We start from the raw sequence: 21,448 nt of genomic DNA on the forward strand, positions 1-21,448 counted from the left end.
CACAATGCAAGAAATCCCCCAGCGGATTTGTACTTTTTTTTTTTTTACATTATTTATAGTTTACTCTCTAATGGGAACTCAAGGCAGATTACACAGTGATTCGGTGCACAGTGAGTCTCAGGGGAAGGATGGTGGCTCAGTGGTAGAGCATCTGCTTGGTAAGCAGAAGGTCCCAGGTTCAGTCTCCGGATCTCCAACTAAAAAGGGTCCAGGCAAGTAGGAATGAAAAACCTCAGCTTGAGACCCTGGAGAGCAGCTGCCAGTCTGAGTAGACAATACTGACTTTGATGGACCACCTGGCATCTGATCTGAAGAAGTGTGCATACACATGAAAACTTATACCTATAATTAAACTTTGTTGGTCTTAAAGGTGCCACTGGACTCAAATTTTGTTCTGCTACTTCACACCAACACAGCCACTCACCTGAAGCTAGAACAAACATGGCTACTCATTTGGAATTGCCTTCTTTGTTGTAAAGCATCAGAGGAAAGAGAGATCTACAGATAAGCAGCAACAGATGGGGGTTAGGACTCCTCTGCCATCCAATACTTTCCCCTCTGCAATTCCTATTTCTTTCCTCTTGTCCTTTGCATGCACAGAGCTGCTATTTACAAATTTCATATGGCATGGGGACATCTCAAATGCTGAACTGGGCAAAAACAGCTAATATAGGAGAAAAATTAAGCCCCTCTACCCTTAACTAACACTTTCCCCACTGAAAGCTGCTACCTTCCACTGATGTGGACTTAAAATACAGAAGCTGCAAGTCAAGGTTTCCAGGATGGATCCTTTACATGTAGTGCAGCCTAAGTCTACATTGCCTTGTTCTGTGCTAATGGTAGAATCAGCAACAACTTGTTTATAACAGAAGAAGACAACCATAGCTTTATACCCCACCCTTCTCTCTGAATCAGAGTCTCAGAGCGGCTTACAATCTCCTTTATCTTCCTCCCCCACAACAGACACCCTGTGAGGTAGGTGGGGCTTAGAGAGCTCTCCCAGAAGCTACCCTTTCAAGGACAGTTCTGCGAGAGCTATGGCTGACCCAAGGCCATTCCAGCAGCTGCAAGTAGAGGAGTGGGGAATCAAACTGAGTTTTCCCAAATAAGAGTCCACACACTTAACCACTACACCAAACTGGCTCTCAAACAGGCTATGTATAGCAAAAGTACTGACTTGATTTAACGCATTAGCCCATACATTCCTCAAAGATCCCAATGTACAATTGCTTTCTTTACATCTTTATGGTATAGCATGTTAAGAGATGGCTATCTTGTTGCAGGCCACCACAGCTGAGTCACAATTCAAACCTGGGCTCACACATGCAAACTCTGCACTCCAGCCAATGTCTCCTACCAGCTTATATGTGTAGCATCACTGAAGTACTGAGCATTGTGTGTTAAAGCAAATTCTTAAGTTCTGGGCCACATCCCATGGACCTATCATAAGCACAATGAGCAGAGGATTGGACTAGATCTCCTGTATGGTCCCTTTCACCTCTATGATTCTATACTACTACACATCAGACATACTACCATAAGCTACAGCTCTAAGGCGATGGAATGCTTTTCCCTTGAGTCTCACCTGGAATCCACCCAACACTTTTAGGCCTAAAAGACTTATTTTCACTCAGACTTTCACTTAAGGGGTTTATCTTTATATACTGTTTGTTTTGTAAGTCTGAGAACTTCTTTCAACTGCTAAATGTTTTAGGTTATTTTTATGCTGTGGCTGGGGTGGGCTTTAATATTTTGTAAGAAAAAGAAGTCCTTCCAATAAATTTATGCCAGTTAAGTCAGGGCAGTCCCTCAGCAAATGCTGGCAGTCCCTAGTTGAGAGGGAAGATAAGAAACGACAGAACGCTTGTTGGAGAAGAGAGTTACTTGCTCCTTCGTGCTGGAAAAATGCATTATGGTCTTATGACTGTCTGTTCTGAAACTTCTACAAGGCATTAACAAAAGTTTCTCCTCCCAACACAGACTTCTCTCATCCATTTACTTATCAGACAAGCTTCCCTCTTTCCTTATCTCTACTACAGCATGACATTCTCTACAGCACTCTCTATTCTGACTCTGAAGTGTTAGCCTAATAGTGTCTGTGCTCTCTCAAGTCACAAAGCAATGTATTTTTTTTTAAATGTACCTTCCATCTGAAACAGCGCACCAGGACAAATGGCCCTACTAACACATTATTTTTAAAATTCAGTTGGTAAAAAAGTAAGTGTCAATTTCATAATGGAACAATCTACTAACATGCAAATACTATTATAAACAGCGTTATAACTGATACCATAAAGAAGCAAAACAGCTGCAGTTCTATCCAACTGAGTATGTTTTGAGAAGATAAAATGATGGAGATGAGGACGATACTGTAAGCTGCTTTCAGCCCCCACTGGGGAAGAAAGCAAGATATAAATAAATACCTGAATACAGCTCTGAATGTCATTCAAGTCATCTGGAATAAATGCTAGAGTGAGGTGGGAGGAGGAAGAGTCAACTTCCTAAACCACCAGATTACACATTTATTTTCTAAACACCCTAACAATTTTAAGAAACAAGGTTGTAAAGGGGGGAGGGAGGAGTGGCTGGTAATAAGACAGGGAATATTTGCAACCCTATCCATCTGACCCAGTGCCCTAGAAAATATGGGCTCCAGGGCAGAAATACAGAAGAGAGCATCAGCCGCTAGATGGCCTAAAACATATAAGAGGGCTACTTTTATCTGAAAGTTAATAGGAGGCATATATTCCCAGTATCATTTGAAAAGAGAAGTTACCACCTCTCAATGTGGTACTAGGGATTCTGCAATCTGTGGCCCCAGAAGGTAGGACCAGAACCAATGGGTTGAAACTAAATCAAGAGTTTCTGGCTCAGCATTAGGAAGAACTTCCTGACCATTAAAGAGGTTCCTCAGTGGAACAGGCTTCCTCGGGAGGCGGTGGGCTCTCCTTCCTTGAAAGTTTTTGAACAGAGGCTAGATGGACATCTGACAGCATTGAGGATCCTGTGAATTTAGGGGGAGGTGTTTGTGAGTTTCCTGCATTGCGCAGGGGGTTGGACTAGATGACCCTGGAGGTCCCTTCCAACTCTTTGATTCTATAATCCAAGCTTATGCCTGCTGAACAGAAGAAATCACACTCTGAAAAAAAGTAACAGCAACCAGCCTGCTATTCTTGAATTATTAAACAGTTTTTATATTGGAAGGGATACAGGCTGCCTAAGTATTTTTCAGACTGCAGATTTCCAGACAGGAAGAAGACCGGTGCTTGCACAGGGGACTACCTTTACCTTTTTAGAAGTAAAGGACACCTGCTCTCAAGGAAAACAGTATCCGTACCAAGCCAGGGAAGAAGACTGTGTTTTTACAGAACTGTCACAACTCTACTGAAGGAGGCCAAGAACACTGCGATGAAATGGCTAGTTAAGTTGTCCACGCCACAATTCAAAAGGTTTCAGGGAAATGAACACAGCCTTCACTGCATATCCCCCAAACTATGTTATTATGACCAACTCAAAATGACCCAACAGCAAGCTTGCTTGCTTGAGTTAGTTTAGGATTGCCTGCATCCAAGTGGGAGCTGGAGATCTCCTGGAATTACAGCTGATTTCCAAGTACAGGAATGAGTTCCCCTGGAGAAAACAGCTGATCTGGAGACTGGCCTTTATGGCACCACAACTCACTGAGGCCCTCCCCTTCCCCACATTCTCTAGGACCCACCATCAAATCTCAAGGAATTTTTCAGCCTGGAGCTGGCAACCTGAGATTAGTCCTTAAGGAAAGCAGTGGTATGGATTTGGGGCTTTCACTTTGGACCAATGCACCTACCTATGAATGGTTAGCAGCTGGATGGGAGATCACCAAGGAAGCCCATGGCCACTCTGCAGCAAAATACTTCTGTCCGTCCCTTGCCTTAAAAACCTGCTAAGTCAGCTGTGACTCAGAATCACAGAACAGTTAGAATAGATGACCTCCAGGGTCATCTAGTCCAGGAGTCCCCAACCCCCGGTCCGTGGACCACTACCGTTGCATGGCCTGTTAGCAACCGGGCCTTGAGTTGTAAAATTATTTCATTATATATTACAATGTAGTAATAATAATAATAAAATGATGACACTGGATTTATATCCTGTCCTCCATTCCGAATCTCAGAGCAGCTTTACCTTCCCTCTCCCCCACAACAGATACCCTGTGAGGTGGGTGGGGTTATATATGAACATATGAAGCTGCCTTATACTGAATCAGACACTTGGTCCATCAAAGTCAGTATTGCCTTCTCAGACTGGCAGCAGCTCTCCAGGGTCTCAAGCTGAGGTTTTTCACACCTATTTGCCTGGACCCTTTTTTTGGAGATGCCAGGGATTGAACCTGGGACCTTCTGCTTCCCAAGCAGATGCTCTACCACTGAGCCACCGTCCCTCCCCAAGGGTTGAGAGAGCTCTGATATAAGCTGCCCTTTCAAGGACAACTCTACGAGAGCTATGGGTAACCCAAGGCCATTCCAGCAGCTGCAAATGAAGGAGTGGAGAATCAAACTCTGTTCTCCCAGATAAGAGTTTGCACACTTAACCATTACACCAAACTAATAGAAATAAAGTGTACAACTGTATAACCCCAAAACCATTGCCCACCCCCTGGTCCATGGAAAAATTATCTTCCACAAAACCGGTCTCTGGTGCCAAAAAGGTTGGGGACCATTGATTTTAGTCCAATCCCTCGAACAATGCCGGAAATTCAGGAGGTTGATAGTCTCAGAGCTGTGACTCTATCACCACTACCGGGAATTGACCTCTTCCAGTGTGTCTCCCCTTCCCTCCCCCATATGCACACCATACTTCCTTCCAGGTCTCTGCAAGCAGCTTGCAATGTGAAAACACAGAGAAACACACACTAAGGAGCAGAATACAGATCCACGAGGTGGAAGGGTGCAATTTGGAGAGGGCGCCCCTTTGGACCCCCCTTCCCCTCCCCCCGCTGCAAAAAAATAAATAAAATAAAAATAAATTTTAAAAAAGGACAGAAGGGCTTTCGCCGGTGCTCCCCAAGCCGTCCTTTTGGAGGAGGAAGAGGAGACCCAGAAGGGAGAGGGAGAAATCTGGAGAGAAGGTGGACAGAAAGTGTGTGGGGAGAGGGGATGCCATTTGGAGCCCCTGCGCCTGAAGGGAGCAGGACAACCTTGGGCAGCCCACGCCGAGAGGGGCCAAGGGAGGGAAGGAGAAGGGAAGAAGCCTGAAGGGACACCTACCTGCCTCTTCGCCGCCCCCTTTCCGGCGGGGGTGAGGAGAGGGCGGCGACTCCCCGGCTCCCTTCGCCTTCTCCTTCCTCCTCGCCTGCCTGCCTGTCTCCCCCTCGATCCTGCTGCTGCTGCTGCTGCGAATCAGCTGACGGGCTCTGCCAGCCGCCGCAAGTGTCGCAAAAGCCTCGCGCCGCGCTTGGCGGCAGCGGCCCCCGCCCACCGAGGGAGGGAAGGAAGGAGCCGGCGAGCTTCCGTCGCCATGGGGACTAGAGGGGGCGGGAAGGGCGCGCGCCTGTGTACGCCAGGCCTCCCGTCGGTGCGTGATGAGCAGGACGTAGCCATGGGAAGAAGGTGGGCGGGGCGTATGGGATTTTTATGAGTTAGGGTTGCCCCGTTCAATTCAAGAAATATCTGGGGACTTTGGGGGTGGAGCCAGGAGCAAGGTTGTGACAAGCGTAATAGAACTCCAAAGTGAGTTCTGTCCACCACATTTAAAGGGACCGCACGCCTTTTAAATGCCTCCCCCCCCACTTTGGAAATAATGAAGGATAGGGGTACCTTCTTCTGGGGCTCATAGAATTGGACCCCCTGGTCCAATCTTTTTGAAACCTGGTGGGTGTTTTGAGGAGAGGCTCTGAAAATTTGGTGCCTCTACCTCAAAAAACACCCCCCAGATACCTGAAGATCAATTTTCCATTATACCCTATGAGAATTGATCTCCGTAGGGAATAATGGAGTGCCCAGCAGACATTCCTCCCCCCCTCCACACACACACACACTTTCTGATGACCCTGAAGTAGGGGGAGGGCCTCCAAACCGAGGATCCCCTTTCCTCTCCTGGGGATTGGCAGCTTATGTGTGTGTGTGTATACTGTATAACTCGACCTGCATAGACAGCCACCTGGCTAACCTGATCTCTAGGGCTGCCAACCTCCTGGTGGTGGCTGGAGATTTCCTACCATTTCAACTAGCCTGCAGGAGCCTGCGATCAGTTCCTCTGGGGAAAATGGCTGTTTTAAATGGTGGAGTCTATGGCAGTATACCCCACTGAGGGCCCTCCTCTCCCCCAGGCATGCCTTCCCCCCCCCCCAATATCCAGTTATTTCCCAACCTGGAACTGGCAATCCTACAAGTGATCCCGGTTTGTATGTAGAGGGGAGACCACTAAGGAAGTCCATGGACATTATGCAGAAGCCATCTTGTTCAACTTTTGCCCTGAAAACTCTAAAGGATAACCATTCAGAGATATATTAATATGTATACTGCATATCTATATGAAGGAGCTCTGTGGCACAGTGTTAAAGCTGCAGTACTGCAGTCCAAGCTCTGACCTGAGTTTGAGCCTGGCGGGAACTGGGTTCAGGTAGCCAGCTCAAGGCTGACTCAGCCTTCTATCCTTCCGAGCTTGGTACAATAAGTACCCAGCTTGCTGGGGGGAAAGTGTAGATGACTGGGAAGGCAATGGCCAACCACCCCATAAAAAATCTGCCATGAAAACATCGTGACGCGACATCACCCCAAAGTCGGAAATGAGTAGTGCTTGCACAGGGGTCTACCTTTACCTTTTTATATCTGTATGAAGACCTGAGTTTTTCCGTTTGGCTATATTAAGATCATAAGAGAAGCCATGTTGGAGCAGCCCTATGGTCCATCCAGTCCAACACTCTGTGTCACAGAGTGGCCAAAACCCAGGTGCTATCAGGAAGTCCACCATGGGGCCAGAACTATTTAGTTTTATTTATTTATTCCATTTAAATCCTGCCCTCCACATCAAAACAGGTTTAGAATGCCAGAAGTCTTCCCACTGTTGCCCCTGGGGCAGCAAGAATACATAGCATCACTTCCCCAAACTGATCTTGTGGCTAATAGCCGCTCATGGGCCTCTCTTCCATGTTTATCCAATTCCCTCTTGAAGCTGTCTATGCTTGTACCTGCCACCATTTCCTGCAGCAGTGAATTCCACACGTTAACTACTCTTTGAGTGAAGAAGTACTTCCCTTTATCTGTTCTAAACCTTCTGCTCATTAATTTCATTGAGTGCCCACAAGTTCTTGTATTGTGAGAAAGGGAGAAAAGTACTTTCTCCAACTTCTAAGAAGAAGAAGAAGAAGATATTGGATTTATATCCCACCCTCCACTCCAAAGAGTCTCAGAGCGGCTCACAATCTCCTTTACCTTCCTCCCCCACAACAGACACCCTGTGAGGTGGGTGGGGCTGGAGAGGGCTCTCACAGAAGCTGCCCTTTCAAGGACAACCTCTGCCAGAGCTATGGCTGACCCAAGGCCATGCTAGCAGGTGCAAGTGGAGGAGTGGGGAATCAAAACCGGTTCTCCCAGATAAGAGTCCGCACACTTAACCACTACACCAAACTGGCTCTCCTATGCATAATTTTGTAAATTATCATGTTACCCCTCAGTTGTTCCACCAAGATAAAGAGCCCTTTTAATCTTTCTTCATAAAGAGCTCTTTTAATCTTTATTCATAGGGGAAGTGTTCCATCACCTTAATCATTTTAATTGCCCTTTTCTGCATCTTTCACAATGCTAAAATATTAATTGTAGAGGCCATAAAGTTGTATATATAATCTCTCTGTGTGTATATGTAGGCACATTTAAACACATCTGAATATAAAGACGTGTGGACAGACACAATAGTCATATTATAGAAATACACTATATTTCAGGGCTCATTTTGTAGCAGGAGCTCCTTTGCATATTAGGTCACACACCCTTGGTGTAGCCAATCCTACAAAAGCTTAGAGCTCACAGTAGGCCTTGTAATAAGAGCCCTGTAAGCTCTTGGAGAATTGGCTACATGAGAGAGGTGTGGTCTAATATGCAAGGGAGCTCCTGCTACAAAATGAGCCCTGTATATATTTATCATGTTTGTGCCCTGACCTGGATAGCCCAGGCTATTCTGGACTTGAAAGCTAAGCAGGATAGGCCCCGTTTAGTATATAGATGGGAGACCAGCTCATCTCTAAGCTGTGAAGTCTTGTGAACAAAATTCTTCTTTGTGAGCTACTGGCATTAATGTGAGCCACTGCATAAATTAGCTTGATCTGAGGCTATTTTTTCCTGAGCTATAACAATGTGTGAGCCAGAGGCTAAAAAAACTGTGAGCTAGCTCACACTGTTTCACCTTAGAGCAGGGGTGTTAAACATGCAGCCCGGGGGCCGAATCAGGCCCTTGGAGGGCTCCTATCAGGCCCACAAGCAACTGGCTGTCATCTGCTTCCTTCTCTCTCTCTTGCTTCCTTCATTACAGCTTGCTTTTCAAGGCTTTCACAGGAGCTACAAAGCAAAACCTCTATTTTCTCCATTAGCTGAGGCACCTCCCTGGAAGCAGGGGCTTGCTTTGCCAGGCTCTCTCAATCACACAGCAAAGCTACTGAGCCAAGCCTCTCTTTCTTCTACTGGCTGAGGCTCCTCTCCCTCCTGGTCCCCTGGGGAAGGAAGGAATAAGCCAAAGCTTCCTTTGCCCAGTTCCCTGGATCCCATGGGAGAAATACAAAAGAAAGCACCTTTAAGACCACCGAGTGCTAATGTTTTAAACATGTTTTATTTTAAGATTTTTATTTAAAAAAAAATATTTGTGTTTGTGTCCTTTATAAAGTTTATATCTCTGCTACCTGATCTAAATTAGGAACACACATGGCCCAGCCCAACACAGGTCAAGGTCTCATTTATGTCAGATTCAGCCCTCATAACAAATGAGTTCGACACCCCTGGCTTAGAGGGAAGTTGGGAACACCCACAAACGAAGTCAGGGTCACTATACAAATGCAGGCAATGGCAAACCACCATTGGCCTTGAAAACCTTGTAGGGTCACCATAATTCAACTGCAATTTGATGGTACATTGCAAACAATATGTATATGGTTTATATAAAGAGATATATGGACTATGTATATATGATGATGCATTTAATATACTTATGTAGCATGTAATGAGTTTGTATGAGAGAGTAAGGCAGCATATTATAGACTAGGGGTGGCCAAACTGCAGCTCGAGAGCCACATGTGGCTGTTTCACACATATTGTGTGGCTCCTTAATGCAGGCTTACTCTCAAGTAAGTGTGCTTAGCATCAGGACCTCAGTCATTGGTAGGCTATTTTCACCATGTGTGAAGAGGGAAAATAAGTAGGCTTGCAGGCTCTTCTCCTCTACCACAGAAGTTGCCTGGAAACCTAGAGTGGGGGCAAGAGAGCACAAGAGCCAAGGGAGCTCTTGTAGGAGCTGCACTTACTAACCTTGGTATCAAGGAAAGGGTGCAAATGGTGGCCAGTGATTTATATGGTATATGGGTGTTTCCTTCTTCCACTGGTGCAAAAAAAAAAGTAATTCCCTAATCTTTCCCTATGCTGGTTTTATGGGACTGTTATTCCCAGATTTTTTTTTTAAGTCTCCTTCTAACATGGTCATGTTGTAAAGTGCATACATATATATTTTATCTTTCTGTGCCAAGGAAGTATTAAGAATTTTAATAAAGATGTGTGTGTAGTATTTGTTCATGTCTTGCAGCTCTCAAACATCTGACATTTATTCTACGTGGCTCTTACGTTAAGCAAGTTTGGCCACCCCTGGTATAGACTGATCTCATCAGATTAGGAAGCTAAGCAGGTTTGATACTTGGATGGGAGACCACCGAGGAAGATTCCGTAGAGGAAGATGAGGGCAACCACCTCTGATTTTCACTTGCCTTGAAAATGTCTTGCTAGTCGCCATGAGTTCTTTGCAATTTGCCAGCAACGTATGCAAAGGTTTAGTATAGATCAGTTTACCGAGGTTTAGTATAGATCAGTTTACTGAGGGGCTGCAGACAATGAAAAGACAAGGGAGGCAGCTAGAGTGACAGCTGAGAAAGACTCGGGTTGAATCTATCAAGGATGGGGCTCATTTATAAGAGTAATCTGTGGAAGTTATAATGGTGAAGAAAACTAGTATCTAGATTGGTGGTGGCAGAAAGTGCCATCAAGTTACAGCAGGCTCATGGTGATCTGGTAAGTTTTTCAAGGCAAAACACATTCATTTGCTATTGCCTGCCTCCACATCACAACCCTAATACTCCTTGGAGGCAGGGTTTGTTTTGTTTGTTTGTTTTGTAAAGCAGGAACGCATGGGAATGCATTTCTGGCTGGCTTGGCATCAGGGGTGTGGCCTAATATGCAAATGAGCTCCTTTTTCTATTAAAAAGCCGTGCGGAACAATGGTGATGCCAGGGGGTGTGGCCTAACATGCAGATGAGTCCCTGCTGGGTTTTTCCTAAAAAAAAAAAAGCCCTGCTTGGAGGTGTCCCATTCAAATACTAGCCAGGGCTGCCCCTGCTTAGCTTCTGAGACCTGGCAAGACTGGGCTATTCAGGGAAGTAATCTAATTACTGTGCTATATTCTACATAGGTCTGCCCTTGAAGACTGTCTGCAAGCACAGTTGGTACAGAATGCTGCAGCCAGAATCTTAACTAGAATGGATCATAGGGGACTATATCACTCCTGTCTTGTTCCATCTATTTTGGCTCCCCTAAGCTTGAGGAAATCTGTTTCAATGTGTCTGAACAAGTGTACCTGCATAAGATATTTATTTATTTATTTATTTATTAATTTCATTTATATCCCGCCCTCCCCCACCTTGGCAGGCTCAGGGCGGCTAACAGCAATCCATAAAAAACACACCATAATAAATAGAACATTAGAATTACATTATAGAACAATAAAACATTAAAACATTAAATTAAAAACCAGTCTAGTAGATACAATTATACTGCGGTATAGATCTTTGGACCGCATTGGCGGATCTTTAATTACCATTTTTCTTAGCAGTCCGAATATGCTGATTTAAAAAAGATGGTCTTGCAGGCCCTGCGGAACTGTTCAAGGCTCCGCAGGGCCCGCACCTCCTCGGGGAGTCGGTTCCATAGGGTAGGGGCCGCGATCGAAAAGGCCCGTATTCTGGTGCTCTGATATTTAACTTCCTTCGGCCCAGGGATAGTCATTAAGTTTTTCCCCGTTGACCTCAGTGCTCTCTGGGGTTCATATGGGGAAAGACGGTCCCTCAGGTAGGCAGGTCCTCGGCCATATAAGGCTTTAAAGGTAACGACCAACACTTTGTACTGGACCCGGTATATAATCGGCAGCCAGTGCAGTTCACGTAGTCCCGGCCATATATGCTCCCGTTTCGGGAGTCCCAACAACAGCCTGGCCGCCGCGTTCTGCACTAGCTGCAATTTCCGGGTCCGGCACAGAGGTAGCCCCAAGTAGAGGGCGTTACAGTAGTCTAGTCTTGAGGTGACCGTTGCGTGGATCACTGTTGCGAGGTCCCGGCGCTCAAGGAAAGGGGCCAACTGCCTTGCCCGCCTCAGATGGAAGAATGCTGACTTGGCAGTGGCTGCTATCTGGGCCTCCATCGATAATGAAGGCTCCAGTAAAACACCCAGACTCTTTACCTGGCGCGCTGCTTTCAATGGCGCACCATCGAAGGCCGGGAGAGCTATTTCCCTTCCCAGAGCGCCGCGACCCACGCATAGGACCTCTGTAAGATAGCTTACACCCAGAATCAAATATTGTTGCTCTTAAAGGTGCCACTTCTGAGCTTCTTTGATCTGGCAAGATTGGGGTAGCCTGGGCTATTCAGGTAGGTAATCTAATATCTTAGATTACTGCAATACACTTTGTATGGGGCTGCCCTTGAAGACTGTGTGCAAGGACAGTTGGTACAGAATGCTGCAGCCAGAATCTTAACTAGAGAGGATCATACAGACTATATCACTCCCGTCTTGTTCCATGTCACTGAGCTCAAACATTATCTTCAGGTATTCCCTCTCAGCCTCTTCTATCTCACAGCATTGTTGTGAGGATATAGGGGAGAACGCCAGTTTGAACTCCATGGTGGATAGTGGGATAAAAATGTAACAAAGAGAAACCTGTAGCGAGTAAAATAGCTACAAAAAGTCATATGTTGGCAACATTGTCGGTTCTTATCTTTTCATAATGGAATCTGTTTTGAATGAAGCAAAAGATGTCTGGTTTACCCACCCCTGCTCAAAATGGTCTTAATTGTCTTGTTCTTTTACTGCTTAGCCAGCAGACATTCTCATTGTTGCCCCCCAAGCACCAAAGCTAGTAAGGTTTACTCCCATAAAATATTGCAGGCAGTAGCTGAGGAGAATGCATTCTGGCTTTCCCATTAGAAAGCAAAAGTGTGACACCCAGGGCTTAAACATGGTTTCAAACCTTTTTTTTTCTAAATTAGGTTAGCATAATGTGTGAATGTGGATCAGCTATGCATTAACATCAAGACCAATGTGGTGCAGCAGTTAGTGTTCAAATAGGGGCTGGGAGAGTCAGACGCTGGTCTGAATCCTCACTCTGCCATGGAAGCTTGCTAGACTACCACAATCCAGTCCGCACAATCCGTCTCACCTCCTTCGCAGGCTTGTTGTTGTCCAGTGCCTTGCCATTTTTTTGTTTGTGTGAAGTACTTTCACTTTAGCTGTCTGCCTTGCTGCTTCTGCTGTGCCTATCTCTTCTTGTAACGAGTTATCCAAATTCCTTTTGCCAGTCTAGCAGGTTGCTACAGGAACTTTAAGGTTAACCTGCTAGATTAGATGCACCTGCAAGGAAGGGGCCTGGGAACGTCGGGGGGAATCACAGATTCCCGCTTTTTGCTTCCCGCTTTCTGTTTGAACCTGTAAGGGTTGTTGTTAACCATATATAAGGGGGCAAGTGAATAGCTTCCTCGGTCTTTGCAAGGCCTGTTTTGCCTCTAGTACTGTCAGTGACTAATAAACAACCATTTATGAAGTGGACTGTTTGTGTTCGCTGAACTGCTGGGGTCTTGACGGTTGTGAGGGTATAATACAGGAGAACTGCTTTGGGTCCCCATTGGGAGGGGGCCCTCACGTAAATGCATAAACATGTCTGTGCTGTTTGACAACCCAAGTCTCTGCTTGGTTATTCAGAAGTTGCAGTTGAGTTCAATTGACCTTACCCCAGCAAGAAGGATGTAGCCTTTGGCAAACCGTACTCAGGACTTTTTTTGAGCAGGAACACAACAGAAACGCAGTTCCAGCACAGTGGCATCAGCGGGTGTGGCCTAATATGATTTCTACCAAAAAAGCCCTCACCATACTCAAATATGCCGTGGACAGTCTAAATTGCGGCAGAAAAACTGGCAGATTGCTCCTGTGTGAGTGTGTGTGTGGGGGGGGGGGCAGAAATCTTGCGGCCTTACGTGTTATTCGCCCCAAACAAAAATGGCTGCCATGGTTTTTTCGTTTTTACAATCCTATATTTCGTACTACAGTCAAAATATTTTGCAAATCCCTCCCCCCTCTAGAGAAGCGCTGCCGTAAAGGCTCTTCGTGCATGTCGAGAGGGATCCGAAATGGTGACATTATCGCCCAGCGGACTTCTCGTTCCCGAAACATTGCCCTATCCCAAGATGGCGGCTGAGGAATCAACGACAAGCCTTCGCCGGGAACTCTCTTAACTTCCGTTAGGGGCTTGAAGATAAAGATGCCGAGGCTAGAGCGGCCACGCCAATGCCGCCTTTCAGGGGGGGTTGCCGGAAGCTGCATCTCTGCGCCGCTCTATCCTTCCTAGTCCCGTTGGTAGCTCTCTCGGTGAGAGGACCTGAATGACTCTCCGAGGCGAGGGTTTCTGGGACGATGACGGCGGCAGTGCGCCTGCGCCAGGCGGAGCTGCGGTGCATGCTGGGCGCGCCCCTTGCTTCCCGCGGTGACTGTGCACATAGAGGTACCGAGAGTGCCGCCGGCTCGCCTGCGACGCTGAGGGCCCCGTCCGTTGCCGGGATGGTCGGCGTGAAGGTGATCGCCAACGACGCCGAGTTCCAGAGCGAGCTGAGCGCCGCCGGGTCCCGCCTGGTAGTGGCCAAGTTCACCATGAGGGGGTGAGTGAGGGATGCCGGGGCGGGGGAGCAAGGTGGGGTTGCCAGTCGCCAGGTGGGGGTAGGGGATCCCCCGGTTTGGAGGCCCTCCCCCCCCTTTAGGGTCATCAGAAAACGGAGGGGGGGGGGAGGGAGGGAAATGTCTCCATTATTCCCTATGGAGACCGATTCCCATAAGGTATAATGGAGAATTAATCGGGGGGGGGGGGTGTGCTGGTTTTTTTTGAGATAGAGGCACCGAATTTTCTGCATAGCATCCGGTGCTTGTCTTCAAAACACCCTCCAAGTTTCAAAAGGATTGGACCAGCGGGTCCAATTCTATGAGCCCGAGAAGAAGGTGCCCCTATCCTTCATTATTTACAATGGAGAGAAGGCATTTTAAAATGTGTGCGGTCCCTTTAAATGTGATGGCCAGAACTCCCTTTGCAGTCTATCCATCATCTATTTAACTACTACTCAACTACCTATTTACCCGATTTATATCCCGCTCTCCCCTGATGGGCGCAGGGCAGCTAACAACAGTTTAAAAACATTAACAATGAACAAACATAGAATATTAGAAAATAGAATCTATAATAAAACATTTCCATACATATTAACAATCTTCAATCCGTTCATTAAAAGTCCAAGATGGCAAGTTCGATTATGCTTGTCGCAACTTTGCTCCTGGATCCACCCCCAGATAGTTCCCAGATAGTTCTTAAATTGGACTTGGCAACCCTAGAGCAAGGAGAGGGTGAGCCCCGCAGGAGAGTCAGATAGCTGCGCTAATCCCTCCCCTTGGAATCCCTCCTGCTTTTCCTCCAAGGAACTCCAGGAGGCAGGCAAGCTGCATCCCCCCTTCTCCTTTATCCTCACAACGATCCTGTAAGGTGGGCAAGGGTGGGAGAGAATGATTGGACCAGGGGTGGCCCAACTTGCTTAATGTAAGAGCCACATAGAATAAACATCAGATGTTTGAGAGCTGCAAGACATGAATGACAGGTGTTTGACAGCTGCAAGGAAGGAAGGCAAATAGATTCAGAGATGGAAAGAAAGCAACTTTAACTTTAAATGCATTCTCCGAGCCACTGGCTGGTTTGGCTTGGACTGTGATTTAAAGAGAGAAATGCCTTCTCCAAGCTGGCTGATGGGGCAGTGGAGGCTTCCAGAGCCACACAATATGTGTGGAAGAACCACATGTGACTCCCAAGTTGCAGTTGGACCAAGATCATTCGGTTAGCTTCGTGGTTCAGCCAGGATTTGAAACTCAGGCTCCCCAGCCCTTGGGCGAAAGCTTGTTGTATGTGTGCAGGGCCAGCCCATGGGTGTCTGGAGCCCTAAGCAGGTGCCCCCTGCCGCCCCCCCATGCCTCGCCAAGGCACATGGATCTTACGTAAAAACAGTGGTAACGATTCCTGCAGTTGTATTCTTAATCCCTATTTAAACAGTTGCTAGAATAGAACTTGCCTGTTTCCACCACCATTGCACACGGAATGGTATATTCATTCAGCTGTCTGCCATAGCTCTTGTATCACTTGCCTGACTAGGCATTGCGAGTTGAGACCTAACAGCGTATTTGTGAGCTTATAAATTCCAGAGAGGTGACTGTGTAACTCTGTTAATGGGGGGGAAAGTCTGCCTTGGGGCACCTTAAAAAACTGAAAGCTTATACTGCAATATATGGTTTGTTGATTGCATCCCATTTATATCCAGTGCTTGAAATGTATTTTGTTGGCCAGGGTAAGGTGTATGTGTATTGAAAGTGTACACATGGAGCTAGGGGAAAATGTAAACATTGGAGTCACAGTACTAGGACATGAAAAAGGCACAGCTCTATTAGTCTTTTAATAACATGTCATAAGAGTTCTTTGTTTTAAAGAAGTTAATCTTAGTTGGGTAGCCATGTCAGCGTGTAAAACACTAGCAGAAGAACAACATCGCTATCTGACAAAGTGGCCTTTGACTCCCAAAAGCTCATGCCTCAAAATCTGTCAGTCTTTAAGATGCCACTGAACTTGAATTAAGAAGATTCTTGGATCTGATCTATCTCACTTTTCACTTACGTTGGGCTGCCTTTAATGTATCTTACAGTTTGGTGCTTTCTGTAGATTTGTCCACCCCTGTCTCTCATCTCTGACTTCAGGTCACTTAAAACCACGTTGCTGTAAAAGCTGTGTTTTTTTCTTTCTCTACTTCTCTGTTCTACAGATCTTGAGTAGTATCAATCACAGTGAGCAATAAAAGGGAAAAAGCTAGAGGGGACATCCATATTAGAGAAGTCTCGTCACATGTTGCCTGAACAAGGAATTTAGCTTTTTTTTTTTTAACAAAGAGAGAGAACATCAGGTGATCTAGAATCCATTAAAATTTAAAGACTAAATTTGCTTGTTTCACTGGCACATGTGGCTTGATCCATTTCGCTTCCTTATACCATGGACATTCAAGTAAAAAATGCTTCACAGTTTCGATGATCCTTAAACCGTAACTGCAATAGCTATCTTAAAACAGTATGCCTAATATATGGCGTTCAGAGTTCACAGATGGTAATACATTTAATTTTGTGAGCATAATTGCTCTCCTGTGTCTTGGAGATAAGGAGGTAAGGCTAAACAAGTATTTTGGAATTGTAAAGAGTGGTGGGATTTCCCACAGTAGAGCAAGCACACCTCACCTGGCAGATGGTGCTTTGATACCAGTCTTCATAATCAGTTGCTTTATAGTCTAAAGCAGGGGTGGCCAGACTGCGGCTTGGGAGCCACATGTGGCTCTTTCACGCTTATTGTGTGGCTCTCGAAGCCACCCCCTTCCGCACCCTGTTGATAGGCGTAGAGAAGTTTAGATCACTTCTCCAGTTTTCTCAAGTTTAGATCACTTCTCCAAGCCAGCTGCTAGCTTTGGAGAATGGATTTAAAGTTAACGTTGCTTTGTTTTCACCTCTTCCTCCCTCTCATTTATTTTCCTTCCTTCCTTCAGCTCTCAAACATCTGATGTTCGTGTTTTGCGGCTCTCAAACATCTGATGTTTATTCTGTGTGGCTCTTACATTAAGCAAATTTGCCCACCCCTGGTCTAAAGTTTCAGTTTAACACCAGCAAGTTTAATTCTGGGTATAAGCATTCCTGTGCATGCACTCTTCTTCAGATACAGTGAAGCAGACTTCCACAGCCGTTACATATTGGAAGTGTGCGTGCCCATGAAGGCTTATACCTTGAATAAAACGTTGTTAGTCTTTGTTCTGCTGCTTCAGACCAACATGGCTACTCACCTGAATCTTTGTTCTGTTGTTTCAGACCAACATGGCTACTCACCTGAATCTGCTAGATAGTTTTACAAGCTAGGAGCCACCTGAATCCAAAAACTGCTTTCTCAGGACATCATACATTATTTAGTTTTTCTGTTATCGTTGGACTCCGTAAACTGGAGATATTATCTTGTTTCATATATTATAAGAAGCTGTTACCCTCAGATGACATTATTTTGAGTTTCAAGCGTAATACCACTATCCAAGCCCTACATTCAGCGTAATCCCGGTCTAAGGGCAGTGCCAGCCACGTATTTCAGAATCCCACAGCTCTGATGCAAGAACTGTATTAGGTGTGTGAGATTTTGTTGTTGTTGTTGTTCCTTAGGAAAGAGATTACTGAGGAATGGTGAAATCTGTGAAACTGAATGGTTGGGAGTTCTCTTTGTTTATGGACATGGGTCATAATTATGTACAAGAGGGCAGGGAGAGACAAAGGGAGCATTCTTTCCGTCTTCATAAGTACTTATTAGTTCAAGTAGAATTAATTGAAGGGATTTCCTTCCACAAGATACGGTGATGGCCACTGCCCTGAATGACTTCAGAAAGTTTCACCCGACGTCCCTGGATTTCTCTCTCAGTGGTTCTTAGCACCAATGGTAGAGAATACCTCTTAACCCAACTGCTGTGGAGCAAAAAAGGAGGAGGAGGAGGGCGTGTTGCTGTCATGCCATGCTTGGAGATTGGCTGCTGTTGGAAAAAGAATTCTTGAAATGTTAAGATCTTTGGACTCTGATCCAGCATGGTTTGTCTTTTGATCAGTGTTCCCTCCAAGCTGCAGACTCTTGTGAGCAAACACTCTGTTTTGTGAGCTCCGGCATAAAGTATTGTGCTCTGAGGCCATCCTTCCTGAGCTAAGACAAAAATGTGTGAGCTCGAGGCTAAAAATCTGTGAGCTAGCTCACGCTAACTCAGCTTAGAGGGAACACTGCTTATGATCCATCCTCGGTCATTTGTCTGCCCCATAGCAGTGAGTTTTCTTCTTTGGCCATGCAACATGCCGTGCTGAAAACTGCCTACGCACAGCACAGATCGGTGTAATAAAATGTGGCTATTAGCCATCAGTGGCTATTAGCCACAGTGTGTGTGTATGTATAAATTTTTTTGCCACTGTGTGACACAGAGTGTTGGACTGGATGGGCCATTGGCCTGATCCAACATGGCTTCTCTTATGTTCTTATATTCTTAATGTTTTCTAGTATTTTTATTCCTTTGGATGAGACAGGATGAGTCATGTGACCATAAAAGCACAGCAGAACAATGACAGAAAGCACTCTTATACTGTTGTGGACAGAAGCAACGTGGTACATTGGTTAGAGTTGTCGGTATAGGATCTGGAAGAGCTAGGTGCAGATACCACACCCCACTATGGAAGCTTGCTGGGTGACTTTGGACCAGTGACACATTCAGCCTAACCTACACCACATGGTTGTTGTGAGGATAAAATGGAGAAGGGGAGGGAGTTGTCAGCCGCTTTCAGTCACCACTGGAGAGGAAAGTGGAGTATAAATGAAGTAAATAATATAGAGGTAGAGTACCCAGCTTTCTGGGGGGAAAGTGTAGATGACTGGGGACGGCAATGGCAAGCCACCCCGTAAAAAGTCTGCCGTGAAAACGTCATGATACGACGTCACCCCAGAGTCGGAAATGACTGGTGCTTGCACAGGGGACTACTTTTACCTTTAGAGAAGAGCAAGAGTCGAGGAGCACCTTAAAAGACTAACAAAATTTGTGGCAGAATATGAGCTTTTTCGAATCATTACTTAGTTCTTCAGATATAGCTGTATCTGAAGAAGCAAGCAGTGACTCAAGAAACCTCAAGCCCTACCACAATTTTTTTTTTTAGATATTGAATTGGATTTATACCCTGTCCTATACTCTGAATCTCAGAGTCTCAGAGCAGTCACAATCTCCTTTACCTCTCCCCCCTGTCCCCCACAACAGACAACCTGTGAGGTGATTGAGGCTGAGAGAGTTCTCCCAGAAGCTGCCCTTTCAAGAACAATTCATACGAGAGCTGTGGCAAACTCAAGGCCATTCCAACAGGTGCAAGTGGAGAAGTGGGGAATCAGACCCGGTTCTCCCAGATAAGAGTCTTCACACTTAACCACTACACCAAACTGGCTCTAGTCTCTAAGGTGCTACTGAGTTCTTGTTCTTTTCTACTGCTGCAGACAGACTAACATGGTTACCCATCTATGGGGGGGGGGGAGTTTTCAGCCAGATATTTTGGTTTTCTGTCCTGGCCTAATCTGTTCTTGCTGGATTTATTTGTATCAACCCTTCCCATGGTGCTTAGTAAGTTGACTCTTGTTCTAGCAACTAAACCCACATCCTAGATTCTCTAGTCTGATTTCATTCATTTGCTGTGACTAATCACAATACGTCTTGCTCGGGATACACTTTTGTCACTGTCATTAAGGGATAGCCATCAAAGGGTATGTATCTGGAAAGTCGCAGATGCCGCCGTTCTTGTGACTGCTTATCGACGTTGAATTGCAACTAGAATAATAGAATCACAGAGTTGGAAGGTACCTCCAGGGTCATCTAGTCCAACCACCTGAGCAATGCAGGAAATTTACAACTACTCCCCTCCATACACACCCAGAAGATGGCAAAAAACCTCTAGGATCCCTGGCCAAACTGAGCTGGAGAAAAATGCTGACTGACCCCAGAGTGGCGTTCAAAGTTAACCTGGGATAGTGAAGCCTGTTGTCCAGTTAAAAAGTGTTGTGGGCTGTGAGCTCCTCTCCCTCCTTTTCCCCATCCACACAGGTTCTAGAAGTGTGATGATGATGATGATGATGATGATGATGATGATATTGGATTTATATCCCGCACTCCGCTCTGAGTTTCCGAGCGGCTCACAATCTCCTTTATCTTCCTCCCCCTGTGAGGTGAGGTGGGTGAGACACCCTGTGAGGTGGGTGGGGCTGAGAGGGCTCTCCCAGCAGCTGCCCTTTCAAGGACAACCTCTGCCAGAGCTATGGCTGACCCAAGGCCATGCCAGCAGGTGCAAGTGGAGGAGTGGGGAATCAAACCTGGTTCTCCCAGATAAGAGTCCGCACACTTAACCACTATACCAAACTGGCTCTCCGAAAGTTAACCACTACGCCAAACTGGCTCTCTATGAAGAAGAAACTGGCTCTCTAAGAAGAAGGCCTAATGGCAAGAGATTGTAGTTGCTGGCTCAGCTGTGATTTACAACCTCGCCAGGTTCAATCCTCAGCATCTCCAGGCAGTAGGTGAAGTGAAAGACTTCTGACTGAGATCCTGGAGAGCTACTGCCTGTTGGAGAAGGTCATACAAACCTTGATGGGCCGATGGTCTGAATCAATAGAAGGCAGGGACATGTTTAGTTCTCTTCCCCTTCTGCAAAAGATAGACCTACCTGCCCACCCTGCTTTACTGAAGCGGTCATGAATAAATCCACACAGGTTTCTCACCACATCTTATTTTGCTCTTTGCATTCAAACAAGGGTCCTAAGATTGAAAGCAGCTCTATGTGCTTTCTTTAAAAAAGAAGGTAGTCCCCTGTGCAAGCACCAGTCGTTTCCAACTCTGGGGTGATGTTGCATGACGACATTTTCACAGCAGACTTTTTACGGGTGGCTAGTAAGTCAAGGCCAAATCTTTGGGTCTGATTTGGAAGTGCTGAATTCACTTGGGTGTGGATCCCACAGATAGCCAAAGGAATGTTGCGAACATGCACAAATTGGCAGAGGGTATATGTGTGGAGGGAGAAGAAGTTATGGGCAATAGTTACAGCTGTCTTCTCCTCATGGGCTAATTTTTGTAATATTCGGAATGGCCGAGAAGGTAATCTGTTGTGCTCCCAAGGTGGTGGTGTGTTTTAATAAATGAGGGATGTTACATCTCCAGAAAGCGAAAGTGCACTGAGCACTTGGGTAGTATTATTTCAGAAAACAGTTCCACTGTTCTTGTGGCTTTCAAGTTGGTTATAGTCCGCCCTCGAGCCTTATGGAGAAGCATTAAAAGAAAAAAAATTCCGAAGTTTCTAAATCT

General features: G+C 45.9%; 1 protein-coding gene across 3 annotated transcripts in view; it reads left to right on the plus strand.

Moving 5' to 3' along the window:
* Positions 1 to 13,780: 13,780 nt before the first annotated feature.
* The window catches only part of TXNL1 (thioredoxin like 1), a 36,154-nt gene continuing 28,486 nt past the window's right edge, over positions 13,781 to 21,448 (plus strand). For all 3 annotated transcript variants that reach the window (XM_060236135.1, XM_060236134.1, XM_060236136.1), the window contains exon 1: positions 13,781 to 14,143. In XM_060236135.1, coding sequence (XP_060092118.1) covers positions 13,902 to 14,143 — 242 coding nt within the window. In that variant the 5' untranslated portion in view covers positions 13,781 to 13,901. The remainder of the gene's footprint in view (positions 14,144 to 21,448) is intronic.

Source organism: Heteronotia binoei, chromosome 4 (genome assembly GCF_032191835.1).
Source record: "Heteronotia binoei isolate CCM8104 ecotype False Entrance Well chromosome 4, APGP_CSIRO_Hbin_v1, whole genome shotgun sequence".
Classification (NCBI taxonomy): domain Eukaryota; kingdom Metazoa; phylum Chordata; class Lepidosauria; order Squamata; family Gekkonidae; genus Heteronotia; species Heteronotia binoei.